General features: G+C 35.6%; 1 protein-coding gene across 1 annotated transcript; it reads left to right on the forward strand.

Moving 5' to 3' along the window:
* The first annotated feature begins 608 nt into the window (after positions 1–608).
* On the forward strand, positions 609–15409 carry gtpbp3 (GTP binding protein 3, mitochondrial). The gene is made up of 11 exons (XM_058639457.1): positions 609–917; positions 1723–1997; positions 2490–2576; positions 3276–3358; positions 3905–4024; positions 7383–7455; positions 8462–8605; positions 9906–10071; positions 13262–13392; positions 14119–14293; positions 14628–15409. Exons 1-11 carry the CDS (start codon positions 859–861, stop codon positions 14857–14859), a joined length of 1545 nt encoding a protein of 514 aa, XP_058495440.1. The 5' UTR covers positions 609–858; the 3' UTR covers positions 14860–15409.
* Positions 15410–27903: the final 12494 nt, after the last annotated feature.

Below are 27903 nucleotides of genomic sequence, written 5' to 3' on the forward strand. Positions count from 1 at the left end.
TTTATTCTAACTCTAACTCTGAGAATTTGATTTGTGATTGTTGCAATTTAATTTTAAATTTCAGAAACTGTACTGTAAAAATGTCCGGTTCCCAGTGTGCTAGTAGTCATATATGTCCTGAACACAATGTGGCCAGTCTTGTCAAGAACCTATGGAAAACGTTGAGAATTTCTTCGATTAAAAAGTTTTTATTTTGAAGACCGGATGCTGCTTACCGTACAAAACAGCTTGTTATTTGGTTCCATGCATTTTTACCGTAAAATCCTCTGTAAGGAGGAGAGCATTCTACTTTAGCGTCAGCAAGTGTCGCCACTGAGAAACGAGCGTCAGATAGCATTGTTTAACAATAACTGTAATAACTGTTTAATCAACAACGTAATTAAACACAATGCAATATAGTTTGTGGCAAACAAACTCTCATAATGTAGGAACATGTTTGTGGTCTAAATTAATTTTGTTTTTGTCTCTTTCAGTTGCTACACGGACCAAATTTATCCACGTACCGTAGGCGGGACTTACTCGAGATTGACAGGTTGAAAACCAATAGAAACATTGGAAGTGTGTAGTTGTGGAAAACGTTTACCAATAACAATGAGCAGAGGGAGTGACGTCGTCGTGTAGAAACTAGAGGCATGAACGTGAGGTTAGACTCTTCACACTAGATGAGAAAACATTCTCACATAATTAATTGTCGACATTGACAAGATGACATTACCCCCGAAATGTACACTTGCACAGACTGACAAAGATACACGTCTGCTTCATGAATTTGTCAAGGACGGAACACATTTTTTAACCGTCTTTCGTTTCTAACAAATTAGCCATGAGTGAAATATTTGGTGTCACTGTCCTTTAATTATGTTTTCATTTGTCTGTCGTGGAATAATGAGAGCTGCCATCCACACGCGTAGGATCAGGTTTGTTTACTTATATCAATTTCATCTATTATTTACTGGCCTCTATACTTTTTTCCTTGTGGTTATATTTTCAATGGACTAAAGTATGAATATTCCTCTGTTAACTTTTATTATTAAATCACCTGATAAACCATCATATTTCATGTATTTTACCCTCCTGTATTTCTTATTTCTATCTTTCATACAAGGATAATGCCTTATGGTTTCCTTTTACAATCTCTAACTCAACAGATTTGTGTACAATACAGTATGTATGATGCTTATATATACAGTTCTAGGGATGCACGATATTGGATTTTTGCCTATATCCAATATGCCAATATATCCGGAGTGCTTGGGCCGATAACCAATACCGATATATATATATATATATATATATATATATATATATATATATATATATATATATACAACTTTCCTTTTGTCCAACTGTGGAGGCAATTTAGGCTCTTCTTTAGTAAAATTACCATAATAAAATGTTTCATATTGTATCACAGTAGATGTGGATATAAAACATCCATATAAATAGGTAGCATCAAAAAAAGAATAGGGGGCGCTAGCATAGAAGTCAAGGAGGTAACAGCTTTTTCAGCCTACTATTTTAGTCATTCATCATATCGGCGGATATTGGAGTGTTTACGTTATCGGATAATTCATTTTAAAGCCAATGTCTGCCAATACAATATCGTGCAGATGATATTTTGTGTCCCTATACAGTAAAAATATATAAAAAGAGAGTACTGTATATGTATGTCAACATTATAATCGTAAGCTAAAGTGAATCTAATCATTCTCTTATCCCCAGCAAAGGAACTCTGCCCGGCAGACTTCTGTCCTCCTGTGATGGCGTTCCAGCTGGACTGGCTGATGCTGATACCGTCTTTGCCTTGTCATCGGGTCATGGCAGGTGTGGTGTTGCGGTGGTGCGAGTCAGTGGTCCAGCCTCGGCTACGGCACTGAGGTGTATGGCTGGGCTCACACGCAGCAGCCTGCCTCCTCCACGCAAAGCTTTGTTACGATGCATCACAGACGCCGAAGGCAAAGAAGTGCTGGACCGTGGACTTGTTCTCTGGTTCCCTGGTCTGTTCTCTTTTTTACAGTGTATACACACAAAATTGTGAACTCATGACATACACAATATATACAGGACATCCCAAATCAGAGCTTTTAGAAGTCTCTTTGCTCATGACATTAGTGCTTGACTATGTATTTACTAAGATCATGTTTGTTTCTTGGTATCTTGTGAAGGCAGAATGTTGCAAATTCACAATTTAACTATAGTATGGTACTCTGAGAGCCATCAATCAATCAAACTTTATTATATAGCATGTCTCATACAAAGCCTCCTAACCACCACCCACCTGCCAATCACTCATCATCCCACCCCTTCTGCATGTAAATCAGATAAAACAAAAGAAACAGAGACCGGCACAAACATGACACATTTTGCAAACAGCTTTTTATCGAGACAAATCAAAGCAGCTTTATACTAAGGTTTTATTTAGCCAGTTTCCTGTCACTTGGCAACTGACAAATGTTTTGTTGTTTTCTCTCTTGTGTTCATGTCATCAGCTCCTCACAGTTTCACAGGAGAGGACAGTGTGGAGTTCCACATCCATGGTGGTACTGCTGTCATTACTGCTGTTCTTCAGGCTCTAGGTAACATCCAGTTCATATCAGCCAACTGTAGGCTGATATTAACTTATATATATAGTTAATGGGATATAATTAAGTAGATCTGCTGACTTTACAGGATTTTAATGGTATATTTGTTTTTATAACCTTGGTTTCTTAAAGCCTGCATACGCATTTTAAACATAGAATATGGTCCAGTTGGGCAACTGTGCATCACTGTGACCTAAAAGAGAAAATCTTCTTTCTGGCAATATGTTACTGCAGTTCTCCCTCTGACCCACTAGACGGCAGTATTACACAATCATGTGTTAATATACATTTCTATTCTAGAATATTTGAGTAAGAAAAAAAAACACTGTCACACTCTCGTGACAGTTTTTGTACCTAAAAGATTTTGACTATTATTTGGGTGATAATTACATAATTATTTGGCTGTTGTGAAAGGACCATGACCCCATTTGGTAAATGATTTTGCTCACCATTGTCTCTCGCTGATGTGACTTGAAAAAGGGGTTGAGAACACAATGAAAATGTCACCTCTTTAACCTGCACACAGTTGTGCCTGTTTTCGTGCCACGTGAACCCCAAGTGACATGTTGAACCCGCGTTTTCCTCCTTCCTGTGTGTGTGTATGTGTGTGTGTGTGCTTTGTGTGCATGATGCGTGCTCTTCTTGTACCTTGCACATTTTTGCATGTTTGTATGCTGTGTTTGTGCTTCTCAGGAAGCGTGCCTGGCATGAGGCCTGCTGAAGCTGGAGAGTTCACGCGAAGGGCCTTTCAAGCAGGAAAACTGGGTCTCACAGAGGTAGAAGAACATTGAACACACACACACACACCCTCTTTGTGCAAAAATATGTGAGTACAGCTATCTGTAGCTTTTTTTGAAAAAGCTAGCGAGTATGAAAACTTGTGGGGCTAATCTGGATATTGTGTGTATAAAACACTATCCTTTATTATGATTCAGAGGAAATATTAGCAGTAGAGTCAAGTTTTAACTTATTAAAAGATAAATATAGCAAATAATTTTTTTTATCATGAGCAGTTCTATAATTCAGTATCAATATTTATCCCATAATAACATAATAAAAGTGTATTATCAAAATAACAATTCTTCAACTATCACTCAGGAATACAAATCTCTTTTTAATAATGTGATATTTATTTTGATAATGTCCTGTAAATAATAAATAAATACAATCCCTCTCTAATAAAATTATACAGTGTATATACTGTATATTGTACACATAATCAGTCAGATTGAAAAAGGGACCCTTACAATAAATACATGTACTGTAAGCATACACAGTATTTCAATTGCTACTTCTTTTAAGTTGTATCATGCTTTGTGAAGGTGGAAGGACTCGGGGACCTGATCCACGCCGAGACGGAAGCCCAGAGGAGACAGGCCCTCAGGCAGATGTCAGGAGACCTGGGACGCCTTTATCAGAACTGGAGCCACAAACTAAAACGGGTACGTTGACCAGTCATTCATACGATTCATGTGACACAGGTTTCCATACATGCAAACAAGAGGTGTTTACATCTGGACTGGAGCTCACTTCATTTATCTAATCTTTAATGTTATAAAATCTGATGCAGTGCTCTTTTGTTGTCACAATAACAATAACCAACTTTGCACTTGAACTTTGACCTATTATCATGCTCAATTTGCGTTAGTCTTAAGTGTGATTAGATGTTAGTCAATTTTGTTGTAACACCAAAGCTGCAAACTGACAGGTGGAGCTTTTTTAAATCACAATGCATTGTCCTGCTATAAATTAGCCTGTGTTGTGGCATCCTGACAAGAGCCTGACAAGATTCCACAATCCTGAATCCTCAATCTCTCCCTGGAGAGACATTGTCCATGTTCATATCGAGTGTTTCTCCGAAAACAATATTGGAAACAACCCGCAGGTACTATGGCTGTAGGTCACATCTCAGTGGTTTCACTCCCACACAATGCTTTCCGGTTTTTTTTGTACTTCTGCAGCTGCTTTTTCACCACACTGATGATGGATTAACCTATGGGAACCTGAGGCTTCCTGTTTTCCATGGTTCTGTAGCACATGCACTGCGTGCATTTTCTGCTCATTAGTGAAGATCAAAATATTGATGTAACGTAGATACTTGTTTTCCATCACGTTCAGCTCTGGGAAAAACAAAAGTCAAAGTTGAATTCATGAACATTCAACCAAAAATTAAGACTTGGTTATCATTTTGCATGTGATGAGTAACATGGAAACATTTCTACATCCCAGCCAGTAAAAATTAAAAATGTTTTTTTAATGTTCCATTATATTCTTCAGCGAAGATGTTTCTTCCCTACCATCTATTTTGGTAAAATTATTCACTCTCTAGAAGTAAACTGAATATCTTTGGTTCGTGGCCAGAACTTTATGGCACACCTTTACTTTATGTGTTCTATTTTACACATTTTACAACTAGTTTGGACCAAAGAGGTCCGGAACCTCTTTCCCGTATTATTTTGACCTCCAAAATCCTTGTTTAACAGCCTATCCATTCGTAATATCTCTCCAATCCAAATAATTGATGACAAATGTCATTTATAGATTAATCTACAATGAAAATCAATAGTTGCAGCCCTAAGACGGTTGTTATCACTATGTGATTATGTCACACCGTAAAGGAACATTTTGAGAACATTAGATGTTCCTTCAGGTTGTTTACTGTCTTGACATGAGTCACCGTTGTCGAGTTGTTAATTTGGACTTTCCTGAGGAAAGCTGCTAGTAAGTGTCCAGTGGCAGCTCTATTTTTGACTTTTAAAGAACAAGATGTATTTAAAGGCATCGTCTGTTCTATAACCTGCTGCTATTCACTCAAACAACAACCATACTTTTCTGAGCATCTGGCTTTGTATTGTTTGTTGTACTATATGTTCTTCTATGCTGCTGCTGCATTGTTGTTGTTATCAGTAGATTATCTTGCGTCCTTCGTCTGAAAACAGGCTCTGTGAAGCAAAACTATCAGACCTGACTGAGGGAGTGTTTGTTTGTACAGAGGCGGCTGCGCCTCAGGGGCATTTTTCTAGCAGTATATTTCACTTTTTGTTTCCAGTCATATCCCAACCTGTTTTCTGCAGTCTCACTTTACTAGAGCAGAGTTGCTGTTGCCCTCTTCCATCTTTACTGTGGAAGAGAAGCAATGTATCTGGGCGACACAAGATCCAAACACTGCTTTACTGACAAACAAAGAGAGAGTCGTGTGGAGCTGATAGATTTAATTAGCATCACGTGAACTCATCTGACATTGGTGTGAAACAAATGGACGTTTGTTTGTATTTACATTTACAGTTTTCACTTCATAGATATAAGCGGTTTGGAAAAGACTTTATTTGAAGTTAACCTTTATCCTCTTACATTAATTCAAAAGAAGTCCAACTGAACATTGTGTCTTACAATGTGGTGGCAACTGTGATTTTATGTCTATCCTGTTTACATGTAATCCTGACAGAGGCTGCGCTTTCCTTTTTGCATCTCGTACCGAGCAGCAGGTCACTAACTGCACATGACCACTTCACCTCAGTGGATTTGAGCCAAACCTTCCTCCACTGCGTGTGGTTTTGGAAAATGTGGACAAGTGATTTCGCAACGCTTTGGCACCCGATCAGACCAAACCGGGCCAGGTCTTCTCCCATGAGAAACTGGTTAGCTGCTTGTCAGCAGCTTTCTTCACACATTTCCTAGAAGCAATTTGCACAGGCCTTTATTTTGTATTCAGAGTTCTGGAAATCTATTTAATCAGAGGTATACCATCTGTATGATGCTTTAGGTCAAACTCTTATCTGACACCCAAACAATGCTGTTTTTGTCACAGTTGGCTTCCCACTTTTGTGAAAGGATTAAAGTATGGAAATCTGACGCTTCCTGTTTTTGTGCAGCTATACTACTATTGTATTTATGTTCTGCTGTGTCAATCACGATAGTGATCAGTGGTGTGGTTCATACTCTGACACTCTGTATTCTTGATTTAATATCTTCTCAAAAATATGCATGCAAAGAAACCCTTTAATCTAATGTCAGTATATTACAAGGTATCTAAAGTGAATAAATGTATGGGAGAGCACTAAAAAAAAGCATTGAATAGCCAGTGTGTGAAATGACAGTTTAAGGCATAATGATGGTTCAGACAACACAAAATCAATCATAAGCATTTATGAAATAAGATAAACCATCAGGCATTTATCAATGATACATAGCAAGAATGCTGATACTGTATCAAACAATAACGACTTTTCTCTCAATATCATTATAAAATAAAAATCTTGGCGTTTGGACAACATCATCATTGTTATGTAAAGTTCTAACAGATCAAATCAAAAATGTAATTAATTAAAAATCAGATCTGATGATAGACAAACATCTTACAGTTTCTGTTCTGAGTAAAATGGAAATCTTACTGGAACTGATTTTAAGTAGGTTTAAAATGATCTCAACTTTAATTTGAAGGTGCAGTCTGTATATTTTAACTGATGTAAGCTATAAATGTTTTTTTCATTTTTATTACAAGTAACTTCTTTAAATTCTTTAAAGTCTTACTTGTTGACATGTACTGTACATTTTGTTTCCAGTTCATTGCATTCACATTTCCTATGTTCTGCGTGTCGTTTTCAAATTAACTTAATGGTATGTGTATATATGTATATATATATATGTATATGTATATATATATATACATATCTATATGTATGTATATATGTATATATACATATGTATGTACATACATATATATGTACATATATATATATATATATATATATATATTTGAATTAAATTGAATCTCTAATCTCTATTTTTCATGCCTCACAGTGTCTTGCTCATGTTGAGGCCTTCATCGACTTCAGTGAGGATGAGCTAATTGAGGACGGGGTTTTAAACCAAGGTATGTGTGGTGAACTTTGTCCTGTGTGCTGCAGAAAAATAACAGGACAGTGATCTCTGGGGCTTTGGAGGGGAGGTGTGCGGGTCTCAAGGTTCTGTCGCTGTCTAAAGAGAGGAGTCTGAATTCTTTCCTGTTTGGATCTTCTAATGCTCTCGTGTGAGGTTGCTGCACAGCGGGTAGAAGCCATAGACATCGGACTGCTCAAAAGGCGATTTCCTTAAGGATGTGTGGATAGAAGACCAGGGGGACGGCAAAAACATTCGTCTTGCCTTCAAAGACGACCTGCCATGCCACTCACAGAAATAGTGCAGCCAGCACCACCATCTACAGTCCAACTGTCTCACTTGCCAGTTTTCTCATTCTCACAGTCCACAGTTGTGTGTGTGTGTGTGTGTGTGTGTGCGTGTGTGTGTGCGCACATGAGGGATGTCCCCCCTGAGTCTGTCGCCTACTGTCTGGCACTGGCAGAGCTCTTTAGAGAGCCTCAGATGTTGTGAAGTGTGAACACAATAAACCCTGGGAACCCCTGTTTGTTTGGGTGGCACGAAATTGTGGCTCTTGCCTCTGAGTAAATAATAACACACTGTGTCCCAAAAATAGAAAATCTGGCATAAATAACTTCCATTTTCACCTACAAAGAAACAGCAGGTTACATGATTTCTGTTATGACTAAATTTTAAAAGTTTCATTTCAAGTCATTTCACATTTGTTGTATGTAATGTGCTTCAGGATTGTAGACAGGTCAAATTTATCTACTGTAAGAAAAATGATTTATTGCTGACGCACTGTATTGTTAAACACGTTTTTCCGCTTCAGTCCAAGGGGAAAGAGACACGTCCATGACCCATTTTTGGTCTAGACGCAGAGTGTCAGGAGCAGGGCGACAGGCCTTTTTCCCTCAAAGGACAGAAATTCTTTTTTCAAGGACATGAAAGTGAAGTTAAACATGACACACTCGTCATGTCCTGTTCCCTCTCTGTCTTTGTCTCCCTCTCACCACTGGCAGTGGACACATCGGTTTGCAATTTACAGGCAGAGATGGAGCGACACCTGAAGGACGAAAGGAAGGGCGAGCGGCTTCGCAGTGGCGTGCAGGTGGTCATCGCGGGAGCTACTAATGCGGGAAAAAGTAGCCTGCTCAACACACTTTGTAAGAGGACCTGAGTAATATCACACACACATACACATTTACTATCGTGTCAACCATAGTTAGGAAATAAAGAATGCAATATCTGTTCTGTTAGGGGACAATATTGAAGGGGGATAAATCTTAAACAAAGAGACACACACTGACTTTGGAATAAATATGAAACTGTTCAAATATTTCAAGTTCTCCTCACACAGGTTCTACTGCCTGTGCTGTGACATCTCTCTGATTCTTGCCATGCACCACATGCTATTGGAATCACAGTTTAGAAAAATGTAATGAACATAATGAAAAGTCATTAGTGTGTATCATACAGGTCCATATATACAGTAGATGTAAGCAAGCACTACATGTGTTTTATGTAATCAGTGTTCGCCTTTTCCTCTCTGATTATAAGTCACTCTCTAGGGTCATTTGGTATCAACCTAATGAATCCCATGTTGTTTATGGCATGGGGTTCTGTTTGTTTATGAAATTGTATCCTGAAATCATTAAGAAGCCCATTACATAAACTATCCAGAGTGGAGACTCGGTTGTGGGTCCTCACTGCTTCCTATCAGAATAATAGGGGTATTTATCAAATTTAAGATAAAGTCCCGTTATCTGTTCCTGTTCAGATAAGTCTTCAGTCTGGCCAGACAATTTGCAAGTAATAATGAGAGTTACTTGGCATAGGATTGAGTGGAACGGACCTGCATGAAGAATAAGGGAAGGCATGAGGGGAAAATCTCCTGTAGTGTTTGGACAGTGTGGAACTTAAGTACTGTATCAACTTTATTTATAGCCACTCTGTACAATAGAGCTTTCAGGGATTTTATGTCAGATTTCCTATTCATTAGATGCTTAAAAAATCATTTGAAGCAATTTTACATATCGCCATTACAATGTCAACGTGTCATATAGAGCTGCATTGTGGTTACAAAACTTGTGCCTTCATTATGAATAACATGGACGCTTACATTTATTTACTGCTGGAAATATTCAGAACAACACACTGTATGTGTATTATTCCATAGTTAAAATTTCCTGAAGACATTTAACGATTTACTCATGTTCTAATGTTTGGGGGGAAAAATTGCATAGCTGTTCAGGAAAATCACTTATTATTATTAATATTTATTTATTGGAAGACTTGTTCAGGTTTTACGTCTTCACTAGGAACATGTCTTAACCACGAACTTGCTGGGGAAGTCCTAAAGTTTTCAGAGTTGGACAAATACATTGGTGATTTTGGCCTTTTTGTAATTCACTGAAACTGACAAAAACACTGAAAATTACCTACTTTGTGCTTTTTTAAATACAGGCCAGAGACCTGCTGCCATTGTGTCTCCCAAGGCTGGGACCACCAGGGACATAGTGGAGACAGCACTGGACATCGGCGGCTTCCCCATCCTGTTGAGTGACACAGCGGGCCTCAGAGACAGCCCAGACGTGGTGGAAAGAGAGGGAGTCCGTCGAGCTCGGGAAAGGTAGGGAGGAAATTTTAATTCAGTTTCATAACTTTGCTTATCAATACAAACGCAGAGTCCTGCGTAGCTGCGTTAGCCACTGTTTGCCTGAGTATAATATAACAGGACAAATTAGGCTTGGGATCAGTGGATTATGTCTCTGGAAACAAAGAAAGGAAGAAATAAGTCAGCGGTTTTCCCTCGTACATGCAATCAAATTTTTGTGATGTCTGTGTAACCTCCAGAGTTTATTCTTATTACTGAGCCACAGTTATAAATACATGGGACAAACACTCAGGAGGTTGTGTAACGATTTTTTTTTTTCTTCATGTGTAATATAGAGCCGGGATGTACACAACCATTTACTAACAGCCACTTCCACTGTTTACACCAGGGAAGAATAGCAGCGGTGGTAGTGGTCGTCATCACCACTTCATCATATACAAACAGGCAGACTCACTGACTCATACGAGCATCAACCCTGATACACACACTTGTCCATGTGCACTGAGATGTTTCTGGAGACCATAAGGAAATGTAATTACGCCTACAGCTCACGCCACACATTGATTAATAACGGATTTATGACTCAACGTTTCCTGTCTTTGTAAGAACTGTTCATAAATACCACAGCTACAACAGTAAAATGGATATGCATTACTTACAGTACATTTTACTTTTACTTTTAGCTTACTGAGCACTTTAAATTCACGGAGATTAGATTCATTAGAATAAATTCATAAATTCATTAGATTAGACCACCACCCAAAGCCACAGTTGCCCTAAATGATCAATATTGTAATTACGTAAACATACTTTTTTATGCTTTTGTAATGGTTAGTACATCAGTCTGTAGAAGCTCTTTAACCAAAATGATATTTTTAAAATATAGGTGTTTTTTTTTTACAAAGAAACAAACAGTACATCATTATTTCTATATTAAGATGTCAAATTATAGTTAGTTACTTGCATTCAATAAGTTTTAATTGAATGTTGTGCTTGATTAATTTCTGACCCCTCAGAGAGGAAGCCCAGTGAGCCGACTCAAATCTGGGTATAGAAAGGTGAATTAATTAGTTTTAGTTTACACTGTATACTGTATCATGTATATCCTACAGTGCTTTTTACTATGGATGGAAACCATCAGAGCAGACATTATTCCAGACCTGCAGTACTCCAATATCTTCACTTGTCTGATAAACTTTACATTATCCTAGTCCGGAGGTGTGTAGACATTACAATAAAAGTGTGTAATATAAACTATAATCAAGAGATTCAAGCTAGTAAGAAATCCTTTGAGATCTTTGAGGGTCCGGTAAAAACACTCTCCCTCTCCCCAGCTGACAGAGAGATGAGTTGCCTGACATGTTGCCTGGCACATTTTGTATGTTGCCTTTCAATTGCGTTGTTCAGATTTGGACAGAGGACATAAGTAAACTGGTTAAAATATAAGAGATTTTTGGGAACAGAATCACAGGTAAAGTTGAATAACCTGGCCAAGGTCTCAAGCTCTTTACACCACGCATGATGATCAGAGAAGAGCCTCGTTTGTACGCTGCAGCATACATAAAAGCACATGTTCATCAGGTGCTGTTATCTTCGCGCATCACGCGTTGCATGGGCAGGGCCACATGTGTGCAGCTGGTTGCACTCCTGTCCGAGGGAGTGACGGCGTTGTTCTGGGAAACTTGTGTGGGGGTATAGGCGGTCAGTACAGTAGCAGGATGTGTGTCACAGTAAAGAAAGAGAGAGAGGTATGTTGTTGTATGAGGAAATACGTGTTACGTGCCATAAAGGAATTGTCAATACTGTGAACGTATGCAGAACACGTCTAGAAAAGATGGCATTGTACATTATAATATTAGGAAACTTTCAATCAGTTTAACTCAATGCAATATCTGGAGTAAACCTGGCATAGTAGAGCTTTTTCACAGGGTTAATTAGGATTCCACTCCAGATTTAAGAGAGCCCGGGTCGTGCTATTGTTCAAGTTTAAGTGTAGGTCACACTAAATACTTGACACTTTAACCTGAAAAATGTATTATTTTAAAACTGCAATCATGTTTCCTGTATTACATGGATGTTTTCCAACATCTAACAAGTGATCAAGAAATAATGACTCTGTATGGTGACATAATAGTGTTGCTCAAACTACAGTACATGTTCCTGCCAATATTACGTTGTTTTGGATTTGTCATGATTGGGGGCCATATGGTGAAGTGGTTAGCGCTCTTGCCTTAGCAGCACGAAGACCTGGGTTTGCAACCTGGTCGGAACAAAGGCCTTTCTGCATGGCGTTTGCATGCTCGCCCTGTGTGTGCGTGGGTTTTCTCCGGGTTCTCCGGTTTCCTCTCAGAGTCCAAAAACATGCCGATATGAGGGTTAGGCAAATTGGACACTCTAAATTAAACATAGGTGTGAGTGTGGAAATGGATGGTTATTTGTCTCCATGTGGCCCTGTGATGGACTGGTGATCTGTCCAGGGTGTGACCCGCCTTTCGCCCTCTTGTCAGCCGGGATTGGCACCAGCTCCCCCCCACGACCCTCATGTGGAGGGGATTGCATGATGTCTGCTCCTGAAGCTCTACATAATGAAAAAACGTCAGAAGATTCTCAGACCAAGATATGGAACATTTCCAATATTTGTACTTGGCAGGTTGAAAAGCATCAGATGGAGATGAGATATTAAATTATTGCTTTCCAACTAGTTTCAAGTGGAACAATGACCCACTCTAGTTGTATTTATGGAAATGCTCTAATTGATTGTAATCATTCACTTATAAATGGATGACTTTCTCAAAATGTGTCTCAGTCATAACAGAATCAGAGGAAAAATAAAATATAAAACTTAAAACAAATATACAAAATTCTGTTTGTTTAAGTGTATAGGAAGGGTGGACAGCATGTCAGGGAATTTTTTTGTGCCAAGAGCAGGCCAGAGGCTTGTGACCGGGGTCACTACAGGAAGGACATGGTAAGTACAAGCATCCGCTGCTGCTGCTGCTGCTGCTGCAAGCTCACAGAGGGACAGAGGTGCAGCACCGTAGAGTATTCAGCATGAATGATATGAACATCACCGTTCATACTGTTTGTGGAACATAGGCTGCATTTCTTATTTATTCCTCTGCAGTACACTACAACATAACATAGTTGGTCCGAATCCTGGTTAAAACGCTCATCTATCTGTGTGTGGGGTTTTTTTTGTGTCCAGGGTCGAACAGGCAGATCTGACTCTTGTAGTTGTGGACTGTGCTCACCTTCTCACTGATGCTCAACAGGCTGTAGACGTCCTTCAGACACACCTGAGGAGTGTGTTGTCCTCCCAGGAGCAGCCTGAGACAGGTATCATGTCTCTTTCACCTGCACTTTTTTCACTTCTTAGTTTTGTTTTATGACCTGAAATTGAACCGCTCAGTTATTTGGCACTAAAATGTAATTTATCCTGTCATTGGTCATTTATTAGAAGTCACATCATTAAAATGTTCGGGGGTGGAGTATTTCACAACAGTAAATGTTAACACTTGTTTTAATCAGTTCTAGAACAGAATGGAAATGGGGTGCAGTGTTCAAGTAGTAGTAGTAGAAGTAGTAAAGTAGAAGTAGTAGTAGTAGAAGTCGAAGTAGTTGTAGAAGAAGTAGAAGTAGTAGATGTAAAAGTAGTAGTAGAAGTAGTAGATGCAAAAATAGTAGTAGTAGTAGTAGTAGAAGTAGTCGTAGAAGTAGAATTAGTAGTAGTAGTAGAAGTAGTCGTAGTAGTAGTAGTCGTAGTAGTAGTAGAATAAGAAGTAATGGTAGTAGTAGTAGTAAAAGCAGTAGTAGAAGAAGTAGTAGTAGTAGTACTAGTAATAGCAGTAGTATTATTAGAGCTGTATTGTATATTGTCATTATAGAAAGACAAACTAAGTTACAGAGCTCGGCTCACTCCACAAATCCCATAAATTAAAGATGCAACATAACTACCTCATAACAAAGTAAATACAAATTCTCTAGTTAAACAGGACCCAAGTCAGTATGTAATAATTTATAAAAATAAAAAATATTATTGTTACTGGTTTGTGTTTTATTCAGACAGGTGCCTGTTGGTGTTGAATAAAAGTGATCTGCTGCCTGAGTGTGAAAGACAGAAGCTGGACAGAGAGATGAGACGGGTTTCTGGACTTCCTCCTGTCTGTCTGATCTCCTGTCACACTAATGATGGACTGCAGGACTTTCTGACCGTGCTGCACAGCAGTGTCAAAACTCTGTAAGCAGAAATAATCATTATTTATCATGCTACATGTTTCATTTGATATAACTTATACAAATTATTACAAATTACAAAATGCATTTTCTGAAACCTGAACATGTAGCCTATCAACACACACTGCAGGATGTCCATATAAGGAGTTGTGTATTATTCCTGCTGCAATTTAGCAAGGGTGCATCTGTCTCACTGTTAAATAAAAACAAATGAATCAAAAATGCAGAATTATTGTGCTGCAAATAAAAACAGTTTTTGGTTTGGAAAAAGCACGTAAGCAAGTAAGAAGAGAAGTTTTATTGCTCTGGTTCATTTTGTTCTCTCACTTCCTCTGTAGGTGTGGCGACCCCCTGTCTGGAGCCCCCACCCTGACCCAGGCCCGCCACAGGGCCCACCTGCAGCAGTGTGTGGCGGCTCTGGCTCAGTACAAACGGCACCGTGACACTGACCTCGCTCTGGCAGCAGAGGGTGTCCGGTTGGCTCTCACCAGCTTGGGCCGGATCACTGGACGAGTTGGGGCAGAGGAGATCTTAGATATAATCTTCAAAGACTTCTGCATTGGGAAATAGTCAGATGAGTGAGAGTGAAAACACAAATAACATGTAATAAATTATGGGTGTGTTTGGAGAGCAGGGCTGTGGTGTTCTCATGACGTCCCAGAGCGTCAATAAAGAACTGGACAAAAGGGCACAGCCTCGGCGCGGTGCCAGGCTTCGAGGCATAGCCCGGAGTGAAGAGAATGAAATTTGTGTTCCTGGCTGTGGAATCACCTCTGCTCCCAAGACACAAACATGTTTATTTATGTGTTGATGCTTTTTTAAAACTAAGACTGAAATAGTTTTTGTTTGATGACAGGTGCCTCAGAGGCCCCATCTGCTGGACAAGTGTTTGGCAAGATTTAAGTCATGATATAAAAATAGATTTTTGAAACCTTTGATAGGTGATTACTGGACCACAGGCACAGAAGTCACGACAATATGAGTAAAGTCTGCTGCAGATCTGTGAGGCTGTGGACTCAACGTTTGGATGTTTAGTTTCAAGTTTTTGAAAGATTTCTGACAGGGTTTTTTTGACAAGTGGTCTAATAAATTTGTCAAGCACTGTATACATGTATGAAAATGATTGATCCTAGTCTCGTGTGTTGATAAGAGTTGTGATTTAAGGTTTGGACGTCAGAGGATTTTCAGATTTTTACTTACGTTCGGGAAAGGCTTGGTGAGAGTATAAGTGAAAACACAAAGAAGCAAACATAAAAGATTCAGAGGAGATTTCTACTACTCAAAAAACAAGGCAATCAGAGATGGCAGAATTCAACCCATTCACTCAACAAGCCTCTGTCGGCCTATGTGTAATGGTAGATCGTCTGACTCCAGATCAGAAGGTTGTCTCTTCAAATCCACGTCAGGGTCAAAGTTCTTGGGCAATGTGTGTGTCTATCACAAATTCTAACAAGCCTCTATCGGCCTCTGTTGCTCATATTGGCAAGTGCGGAAAGGACACACACGCACGCACACAGAGCCACCAAAAAAAATACGTCACTCCCACGGAAGAAACTATGTGATTTTAGACGACGCACCAAACTATAACTTTTTTGTCTACTTTTGAACAACATACTAAACTATAACTTTTTTTGTCATGACATACTAAACTACTATATTTTGGTGCAATTTTGGACAACATACTAAACAATGATATTTTGGTGCAATTTTGGACGACATACTAAACTATGACATTTTGGTGTAATTTTGGACGTCATACTAAACTGACATTTTGGTGCAATTTTGGACGACATACTAAACTATGACATTTTGGTGTAATTTTGGACGTCATACTAAACTATGACATTTTGGTGCAATTTTGGACGACATACTAAACTATGACATTTTGGTGCAATTTTGGACGACATACTAAACTATGACATTTTGGTGCAATTTTGGACGACATACTAAACTATGACATTTTGGTGTAATTTTGGACGACATACCAAACTTTGACATTTTGGTGCAATTTTGGACGACATACTAAACTATGACATTTTTATGCGATTTCTGACGACATACTAAACTATGATATTTTTAGGCGATTTTGGACGACATACTAAACTATGACATTTTGGTGCAATTTTGTACGACATACTAAACTATGATATTTTTGTCCAAATTTGGACAACATACTAAACTATGATATTTTTGTCTCATTTTGGACGACACACTAAACTATGACTTTTTGTCAAAATTTGGACAACAAACTAAACTATGACATTTTGGACTCATTTTTTGGACGACATACTAAACTATGATATTTTGGTGCAATTTTGGACGACATACTAAACTATGACATTTTGGTGCAATTTTGGACGACATACTAAACTATAACTTTCTTGTCAAAATTTGGACGACATACTAAACTATGATATTTTTGTCCCATTTTGGACAACATACTAAACTATGACATTTTTTTCTAATTTTGGACGACATACTAAACTATGACATTTTCTTCTAATTTTGGACAACATACTAAACTGACATTTTCTTCTAATTTTGGACGACATACTAAACTATGACATTTTCTTCTCATTTTGGACGACATACTAAACTATGACATTTTGGTGCAATTTTGGACGACATACTAAACTATGACATTTTCTTCTCATTTTGGACGACATACTAAACTATGACATTTTGGTGCAATTTTGGACGACATACTAAACTATGATATTTTGGTGCAATTTTGGACGACATACTAAACTATAACTTTTTTGTCAAAATTTGGACAACATACTAAACTATGATATTTTGGTGCAATTTTGGACGACATACTAAACTATGACATTTTGGTGTAATTTTGGACGACATACTAAACTATAACTTTTTTGTCAAAATTTGGACGACATGATAAACTATGATATTTTTGTCCCATTTTGGACAACATACTAAACTATGAAATTTTCTTCTCATTTTGGACGACATACTAAACTATGATATTTTTGTCCCATTTTGGACAACATACTAAACTATGGAATTTTCTTCTCATTTTGGACGACATACTAAACTATGATATTTTTGTCCCATTTTGGACAACATACTAAACTATGACATTTTCTTCTCATTTTGGACGACATACTAAACTATGACATTTTTATGCGATTTCTGACGACATACTAAACTATGATATTTTTAGGCGATTTTGGACGACATACTAAACTATGACATTTTGGTGCAATTTTGTACGACATACTAAACTATGATATTTTTGTCCAAATTTGGACAACATACTAAACTATGATATTTTTGTCTCATTTTGGACGACACACTAAACTATGACTTTTTGTCAAAATTTGGACAACAAACTAAACTATGACATTTTGGACTCATTTTTTGGACGACATACTAAACTATGATATTTTGGTGCAATTTTGGACGACATACTAAACTATGACATTTTGGTGCAATTTTGGACGACATACTAAACTATAACTTTCTTGTCAAAATTTGGACGACATACTAAACTATGATATTTTTGTCCCATTTTGGACAACATACTAAACTATGACATTTTTTTCTAATTTTGGACGACATACTAAACTATGACATTTTCTTCTAATTTTGGACAACATACTAAACTGACATTTTCTTCTAATTTTGGACGACATACTAAACTATGACATTTTCTTCTCATTTTGGACGACATACTAAACTATGACATTTTGGTGCAATTTTGGACGACATACTAAACTATGACATTTTCTTCTCATTTTGGACGACATACTAAACTATGACATTTTGGTGCAATTTTGGACGACATACTAAACTATGATATTTTGGTGCAATTTTGGACGACATACTAAACTATAACTTTTTTGTCAAAATTTGGACAACATACTAAACTATGATATTTTGGTGCAATTTTGGACGACATACTAAACTATGACATTTTGGTGTAATTTTGGACGACATACTAAACTATAACTTTTTTGTCAAAATTTGGACGACATGATAAACTATGATATTTTTGTCCCATTTTGGACAACATACTAAACTATGAAATTTTCTTCTCATTTTGGACGACATACTAAACTATGATATTTTTGTCCCATTTTGGACAACATACTAAACTATGGAATTTTCTTCTCATTTTGGACGACATACTAAACTATGATATTTTTGTCCCATTTTGGACAACATACTAAACTATGACATTTTCTTCTCATTTTGGACGACATACTAAACTATGACATTTTGGTGCAATTTTGGACGACATACTAAACTATGATATTTTTGTCTCATTTTGGACGACATACTAAACTATGACATTTTGGTGCAATTTTGGACGACATACTAAACTATGACATGTTAGTGCAATTTTCGATGACATACTAAACTATGATATTTTTATGCGATTTTGGACGACATACTAAACTATAACTTTTTTGTCAAAATTTGGACGACATACTAAACTATGACATTTTTGTCTCATTTTTGACAACATACTAAACTATGACATTTTTGTCCCATTTTGGACAACATACTAAACTATGACATTTTTGTCTCATTTTGGACGACATACTAAACTATAACTTTTTTGTCAAAATTTGGACGACATACTAAACTATGACATGTTTGTCTCATTTTGGACAACATACTAAACTATGACATTTTGGTGCAATTTTGGACGACATACTTAACTGACATTTTGGTGCAATTTAGGACAACATACTAAACTATGACATTTCGGTGCAATTTTGGACGACATACTAAACTATGAAATTTTGGTGCAATTTTGGACGACATACTAAACTATGACATTTTGGTGCGATTGTAGACGACATCCTAAACTATGACATTTTGGTGCAATTTCGGACGACATACTAAACTATGACATTTTGGTGCAATTTTGGACGACATACTAAACTATGACATTTTTGTCTCATTTTGGATGACATACTAAACTATGACATTTTGGTGCAATTTTGGACGACATACTAAACTATGATGCTTTGGTGCAATTTTGGACGACATACTAAACTATGATATTTTTATGCGATTTTGGACGACATACTAAACTATGACATTTTGGTGCAATTTTGGACGACATACTAAACTATGATATTTTTGTCTCATTTTGACGACATACTAAACTATGACATTTTGGTGCAATTTTGGACGATATACTAAACTATGATATTTGTGTCTCATTTTGGACGACATACTAAACTATGACATTTTCATGCAATTTTGGAAGACATTCTACACAATGACATTTTGGTGCAATTTTGGATGACATACTAAACTATGACTTTTGGTGCAATTTTGGACGACAAACTAAAATATGATATTTTTATCCCATTTTGGACAACATACTAAACTATGACATTTTGTCTCCTTTTGGACGACATACTAAACTATAACTTTTTTGTCAAAATTTGGACGACATACTAAACTATGACATTTTTGTCTCATTTAGGACAACATACTAAACTATGACATTTTGGTGCGATTTTGGACGACATACTAAACTATGACATTTTGGTGCAATTTCGGACGACATACTAAACTATGATATTTTTGTCCCATTTTGGACAACAACTAAACTATGACATTTTTGTCTCATTTTGGACGACATACTAAACTATGACATTTTCATGCAATTTTGGAAGACATTCTACACTATGACATTTTGGTGCAATTTTGGACAACATACTAAACTATGATATTTTTGTCTCATTTTGGACGACATGCTAAACTATGACATTTTGGTGCAATTTTGGACGACATACTAAACTATGACATTTTGGTGCAATTTTGGACGACATACTAAACTATAACTTTTTTGTCAAAATTTGGACGACATACTAAACTATGACATTTTTGTCTAATTTTGGACGACACAATAAACTATGACATTTTGGTGCAATTTTGGACGACATACTAAACTATGACATTTTGGTGCAATTTTGGACGACATACTAAACTATAACTTTCTTGTCAAAATTTGGACGACATACTAAACTATGATATTTTTGTCCCATTTTGGACAACATACTTAACTATGACATTTTCTTCTAATTTTGGACGACATACTAAACTATGACATTTTCTTCTAATTTTGGACAACATACTAAACTGACATTTTCTTCTAATTTTGGACGACATACTAAACTATGACATTTTCTTCTCATTTTGGACGACATACTAAACTATGACATTTTGGTGCAATTTTGGACGACATACTAAACTATGACATTTTCTTCTCATTTGGACGACATACTAAACTATGACATTTTGGTGCAATTTTGGACCGCATACTAAACTATGATATTTTGGTGCAATTTTGGACGACATACTAAACTATAACTTTTTTGTCAAAATTTGGACAACATACTAAACTATGATATTTTTATGCGATTTCTGACGACATACTAAACTATGATATTTTGGTGCAATTTTGGACGACATACTAAACTATGACATTTTGGTGTAATTTTGGACGACATACTAAACTATAACTTTTTTGTCAAAATTTGGACGACATGATAAACTATGATATTTTTGTCCCATTTTGGACAACATACTAAACTATGAAATTTTCTTCTCATTTTGGACGACATACTAAACTATGATATTTTTGTCCCATTTTGGACAACATACTAAACTATGAAATTTTCTTCTCATTTTGGACGACATACTAAACTATGATATTTTCTTCTCATTTTGGACGACATACTAAACTATGATATTTTTGTCCCATTTTGGACAACATACTAAATAAACTATGACATTTTCTTCTCATTTTGGACGACATACTAAACTATGACATTTTGGTGCAATTTTGGACGACATACTAAACTATGATATTTTTGTCTCATTTTGGACGACATACTAAACTATAACTTTTTTGTCAAAATTTGGACGACATACTAAACTATGACATGTTTGTCTCATTTTGGACAACATACTAAACTATGATATTTTGGTGCAATTTTGGACGACAAACTAAACTATGACATTTTTGTCAAAATTTGGACGACATACTAAACTATGATATTTTTGTCTCATTTTGGACGACATACTAAACTATGAAATTTTCTTCTCATTTTGGACGACATACTAAACTATGATATTTTTGTCCCATTTTGGACAACATACTACACTATGAAATTTTCTTCTCATTTTGGACGACATACTAAACTATGATATTTTCTTCTCATTTTGGACGACATACTAAACTATGATATTTTTGTCCCATTTTGGACAACATACTAAATACTAAACGACATACTAAACTATGACATTTTGGTGCAATTTTGGACGACATACTAAACTATGATATTTTGGTGCAATTTTGGACAGCATACTAAACTATAACTTTTTTGTCAAAATTTGGACGACATGATAAACTATGATATTTTTGTCCCATTTTGGACAACATACTAAACTATGAAATTTTCTTCTCATTTTGGACGACATACTAAACTATGATATTTTTGTCCAATTTTGGACAACATACTAAACTATGACATTTTGGTGCAATTTTGGACGACATACTAAACTATAACTTTTTTGTCAAAATTTGGACGACATACTAAACTATGACATGTTTGTCTCATTTTGGACAACATACTAAACTATGACATTTTCTTCTCATTTTGGATGACATACTAAACTATGATATTTTTGTCCCATTTTGGACAACATACTAAACTATGACATTTTCTTCTCATTTTGGACGACATACTAAACTATGACATTTTGGTGCAATTTTGGACGACATACTAAACTATGATATTTTGGTGCAATTTTGGACGACATACTAAACTATGACATTTTTGTCAAAATTTGGACGACATACTAAACTATGATATTTTTGTCCCATTTTGGACAACATACTAAACTATGACATTTTCTTCTCATTTTGGACGACATACTAAACTATGACATTTTGGTGCAATTTTGGACGACATACTAATCTATGATATTTTTGTCTCATTTTGGACGACATACTAAACTATGACATTTTGGTGCAATTTTGGACGACATACTAAACTATGATGCTTTGGTGCAATTTTGGACGACATACTAAACTATGACATTTTTGTCTCATTTTGGACGACATACCAAACTATAACTTTTTTGTCAAAATTTGGATGACATACTAAACTATGACATTTTGGTGCAATTTTGGACGACATACTAAACTATGATGCTTTGGTGCAATTTTGGACGACATACTAAACTATGATATTTTTATGCGATTTTGGACGACATACTAAACTATGACATTTTGGTGCAATTTTGGACGACATTCTAAACTATGACATTTTTGTCTCATTTTGGATGACATACTAAACTATGACATTTTGGTGCAATTTTGGACGACATACTAAACTATGATGCTTTGGTGCAATTTTGGACGACATACTAAACTATGATATTTTTATGCGATTTTGGACGACATACTAAACTATGACATTTTGGTGCAATTTTGGACGACATACTAAACTATGATATTTTTGTCTCATTTTGACGACATACTAAACTATGACATTTTGGTGCAATTTTGGACGATAAACTAAACTATGATATTTTTGTCTCATTTTGGACGACATACTAAACTATGACATTTTCATGCAATTTTGGAAGACATTCTACACTATGACATTTTGGTGCAATTTTGGATGACATACTAAACTATGACTTTTGATGCAATTTTGGACGACAAATTAAACTATGATATTTTTATCCCATTTTGGACAACATACTAAACTATGACATTTTGTCTCCTTTTGGACGACATACTAAACTATAACTTTTTTGTCAAAATTTGGACGACATACTAAACTATGACATTTTTGTCTCATTTAGGACAACATACTAAACTATGACATTTTGGTGCGATTTTGGACGACATACTAAACTATGACATTTTGGTGCAATTTCGGACGACATACTAAACTATGATATTTTTGTCCCATTTTGGACAACAACTAAACTATGACATTTTTGTCTCATTTTTGACGACATACTAAACTATGACATTTTCATGCAATTTTGGAAGACATTCTACACTATGACATTTTGGTGCAATTTTGGACAACATACTAAACTATGATATTTTTGTCTCATTTTGGACGACATACTAAACTATGACATTTTGGTGCAATTTTGGACGACATACTAAACTATAACTTTTTTGTCAAAATTTGGACGACATACTAAACTATGACATTTTTGTCTAATTTTGGCCGACACAATAAACTATGACATTTTGGTGCAATTTTGGACGACATACTAAACTATGACATTTTTGTCTCATTTTATACAACATACTAAACTATGACATTTTGGTGCAATTTTGGACAACATACTAAACAATGATATTTTGGTGCAATTTTGGACGACATACTAAACTATGACATTTTGGTGTAATTTTGGACGTCATACTAAACTATGACATTTTGGTGCAATTTTGGACGACATACTAAACTATGACATTTTGGTGTAATTTTGGACGTCATACTAAACTATGACATTTTGGTGCAATTTTGGACGACATACTAAACTATGACATTTTGGTGCAATTTTGGACGACATTCTAAACTATGACATTTTGGTGTAATTTTGGACGACATACTAAACCATGATATTTTGGTGCAATTTTGGACGACATACTAAACCATGATATTTTTATGCGATTTTGGACGACATACTAAACTATGACATTTTGGTGCAATTTTGTACGACATACTAAACTATGATATTTTTGTCCAAATTTGGACAACATACTAAACTATGATATTTTTGTCCCATTTTGGACAACATACTAAACTATGACATTTTCTTCTAATTTTGGACGACATACTAAACTATGACATTTTCTTCTAATTTTGGACAACATACTAAACTGACATTTTCTTCTAATTTTGGACGACATACTAAACTATGACATTTTCTTCTCATTTTGGACGACATACTAAACTATGACATTTTGGTGCAATTTTGGACGACATACTAAACTATGACATTTTCTTCTCATTTTGGACGACATACTAAACTATGACATTTTGGTGCAATTTTGGACGACATACTAAACTATGACATTTTCTTCTCATTTTGGACGACATACTAAACTATGACATTTTGGTGCAATTTTGGACGACATGCTAAACTATGACATTTTGGTGCAATTTTGGACGACATACTAAACTATAACTTTTTTGTCAAAATTTGGACGACATACTAAACTATGACATTTTTGTCTAATTTTGGCCGACACAATAAACTATGACATTTTGGTGCAATTTTGGACGACATACTAAACTATGACATTTTTGTCTCATTTTATACAACATACTAAACTATGACATTTTGGTGCAATTTTGGACAACATACTAAACAATGATATTTTGGTGCAATTTTGGACGACATACTAAACTATGACATTTTGGTGTAATTTTGGACGTCATACTAAACTATGACATTTTGGTGCAATTTTGGACGACATACTAAACTATGACATTTTGGTGTAATTTTGGACGTCATACTAAACTATGACATTTTGGTGCAATTTTGGACGACATACTAAACTATGACATTTTGGTGCAATTTTGGACGACATTCTAAACTATGACATTTTGGTGTAATTTTGGACGACATACTAAACCATGATATTTTGGTGCAATTTTGGACGACATACTAAACCATGATATTTTTATGCGATTTTGGACGACATACTAAACTATGACATTTTGGTGCAATTTTGTACGACATACTAAACTATGATATTTTTGTCCAAATTTGGACAACATACTAAACTATGATATTTTTGTCCCATTTTGGACAACATACTAAACTATGACATTTTCTTCTAATTTTGGACGACATACTAAACTATGACATTTTCTTCTAATTTTGGACAACATACTAAACTGACATTTTCTTCTAATTTTGGACGACATACTAAACTATGACATTTTCTTCTCATTTTGGACGACATACTAAACTATGACATTTTGGTGCAATTTTGGACGACATACTAAACTATGACATTTTCTTCTCATTTTGGACGACATACTAAACTATGACATTTTGGTGCAATTTTGGACGACATACTAAACTATGACATTTTCTTCTCATTTTGGACGACATACTAAACTATGACATTTTGGTGCAATTTTGGACGACATACTAAACTATGACATTTTGGTGCAATTTTGGACGACATACTAAACTATAACTTTTTTGTCAAAATTTGGACAACATACTAAACTATGATATTTTTATGCGATTTCTGACGACATACTAAACTATGATATTTTGGTGCAATTTTGGACGACATACTAAACTATGACATTTTGGTGTAATTTTGGACGACATACTAAACTATCACTTTTTTGTCAAAATTTGGACGACATGATAAACTATGATATTTTTGTCCCATTTTGGACAACATACTAAACTATGAAATTTTCTTCTCATTTTGGACGACATACTAAACTATGATATTTTTGTCCCATTTTGGACAACATACTAAACTATGAAATTTTCTTCTCATTTTGGACGACATACTAAACTATGATATTTTTGTCCCATTTTGGACAACATACTAAACTATGATATTTTGGTGCGATTTTGGACGACATACTAAACTATGACATTTTGGTGCAATTTCGGACGACATACTAAACTATGACATTTTGGTGCAATTTTGGACAACATACTAAACTATGACATTTTGGTGCAATTTTGGACAACATACCACACTATGACATTTTGGTGCAATTTTGGACAACATACTAAACTATGATATTTTTGTCTCATTTTGGACGACATACTAAACTATGACATTTTGGTGCAATTTTGGACGACATACTAAACTATAACTTTTTTGTCAAAATTTGGACGACATACTAAACTATGACATTTTTGTCTAATTTTGGACGACACAATAAACTATGACTTTTTGGTGCAATTTTGGACGACATACTAAACTATGACATTTTTGTCTCATTTTATACAACATACTAAACTATGACATTTTGGTGCAATTTTGGACAACATACTAAACAATGATATTTTGGTGCAATTTTGGACGACATACTAAACTATGACATTTTGGTGTAATTTTGGACGTCATACTAAACTATGACATTTTGGTGCAATTTTGGACGACATACTAAACTATGACATTTTGGTGTAATTTTGGACGTCATACTAAACTATGACATTTTGGTGCAATTTTGGACGACATACTAAACTATGACATTTTGGTGTAATTTTGGACGTCATACTAAACTATGACATTTTGGTGCAATTTTGGACGACATACTAAACTATGACATTTTGGTGCAATTTTGGATGACATACTAAACTATGACATTTTGGTGTAATTTTGGACGACATACCAAACTTTGACATTTTGGTGCAATTTTGGACGACATACTAAACTATGACATTTTTATGCGATTTCTGACGACATACTAAACTATGATATTTTTAGGCGATTTTGGATGACATACTAAACTATGACATTTTGGTGCAATTTTGGACGACATACTAAACCATGATATTTTGGTGCAATTTTGGACGACATACTAAACTATAACTTTTTTGTCAAAATTTGGACAACATACTAAACTATGATATTTTTATGCGATTTCTGACGACATACTAAACTATGATATTTTGGTGCAATTTTTGACGACATACTAAACTATGACATTTTGGTGTAATTTTGGACGACATACTAAACTATCACTTTTTTGTCAAAATTTGGACGACATGATAAACTATGATATTTTTGTCCCATTTGGGACAACATACTAAACTATGAAATTTTCTTCTCATTTTGGACGACATACTAAGCTATGATATTTTTGTCCCATTTTGGACAACATACTTAACTATGAAATTTTCTTCTCATTTTGGACGACATACTAAACTATGATATTTTTGTCCCATTTTGGACAACATACTAAACTATGACATTTTCTTCTCATTTTGGACGACATACTAAACTATGACATTTTGGTGCAATTTTGGACGACATACTAAACTATGATATTTTGGTGCAATTTTGGACGACATACTAAACTATAACTTTTTTGTCAAAATTTGGACGACCTACTAAACTATGACATTTTTGTCTCATTTTGGACGACATAATAAACTATGACATTTTGGTGCAATTTTGGACAACATACTAAACTATGACATTTTGGTGCAATTTTGGACGAAATACTAAACTATGACATTTCGGTGCAATTTTGGACAACATACTAAACTATGACATTTTGGTGCAATTTTGGACAACATACCACACTATGACATTTTGGTGCAATTTTGGACGACATACTAAACTATGACATTTTGGTGCAATTTTGGACGACATACTAAACTATGACATTTTTGTCTCATTTTATACAACATACTAAACTATGACATTTTGGTGCAATTTCGGACGACACACTAAACTATGACATTTTTGTCTCATTTTGGACAACATACTAAACGATGACATTTTGGTGCAATTTCGGACGACATACTAAACTATGATATTTTTGTCCCATTTTGGACAACATACTAAACTATGATATTTTTGTCCCATTTTGGACAACA

The sequence above is a fragment of the Solea solea genome, chromosome 9, assembly GCF_958295425.1.
Source record: "Solea solea chromosome 9, fSolSol10.1, whole genome shotgun sequence".
Taxonomy (NCBI): Eukaryota; Metazoa; Chordata; class Actinopteri; order Pleuronectiformes; family Soleidae; genus Solea; species Solea solea.

Excerpts from the sequence above, each read along its gene's own strand:
- gtpbp3 (XM_058639457.1), top strand. The coding sequence starts at position 859 with ATGTTTTCATTTGTCTGTCGTGGAATAATGAGAGCTGCCATCCACACG. Across the intron at positions 1,998-2,489 it reads ACTTGTTCTCTGGTTCCCTG|CTCCTCACAGTTTCACAGGA; the intron begins GTCTGTTCTCTT and ends TCATGTCATCAG. Across the intron at positions 10,072-13,261 it reads GTCCGTCGAGCTCGGGAAAG|GGTCGAACAGGCAGATCTGA; the intron begins GTAGGGAGGAAA and ends TTTTGTGTCCAG.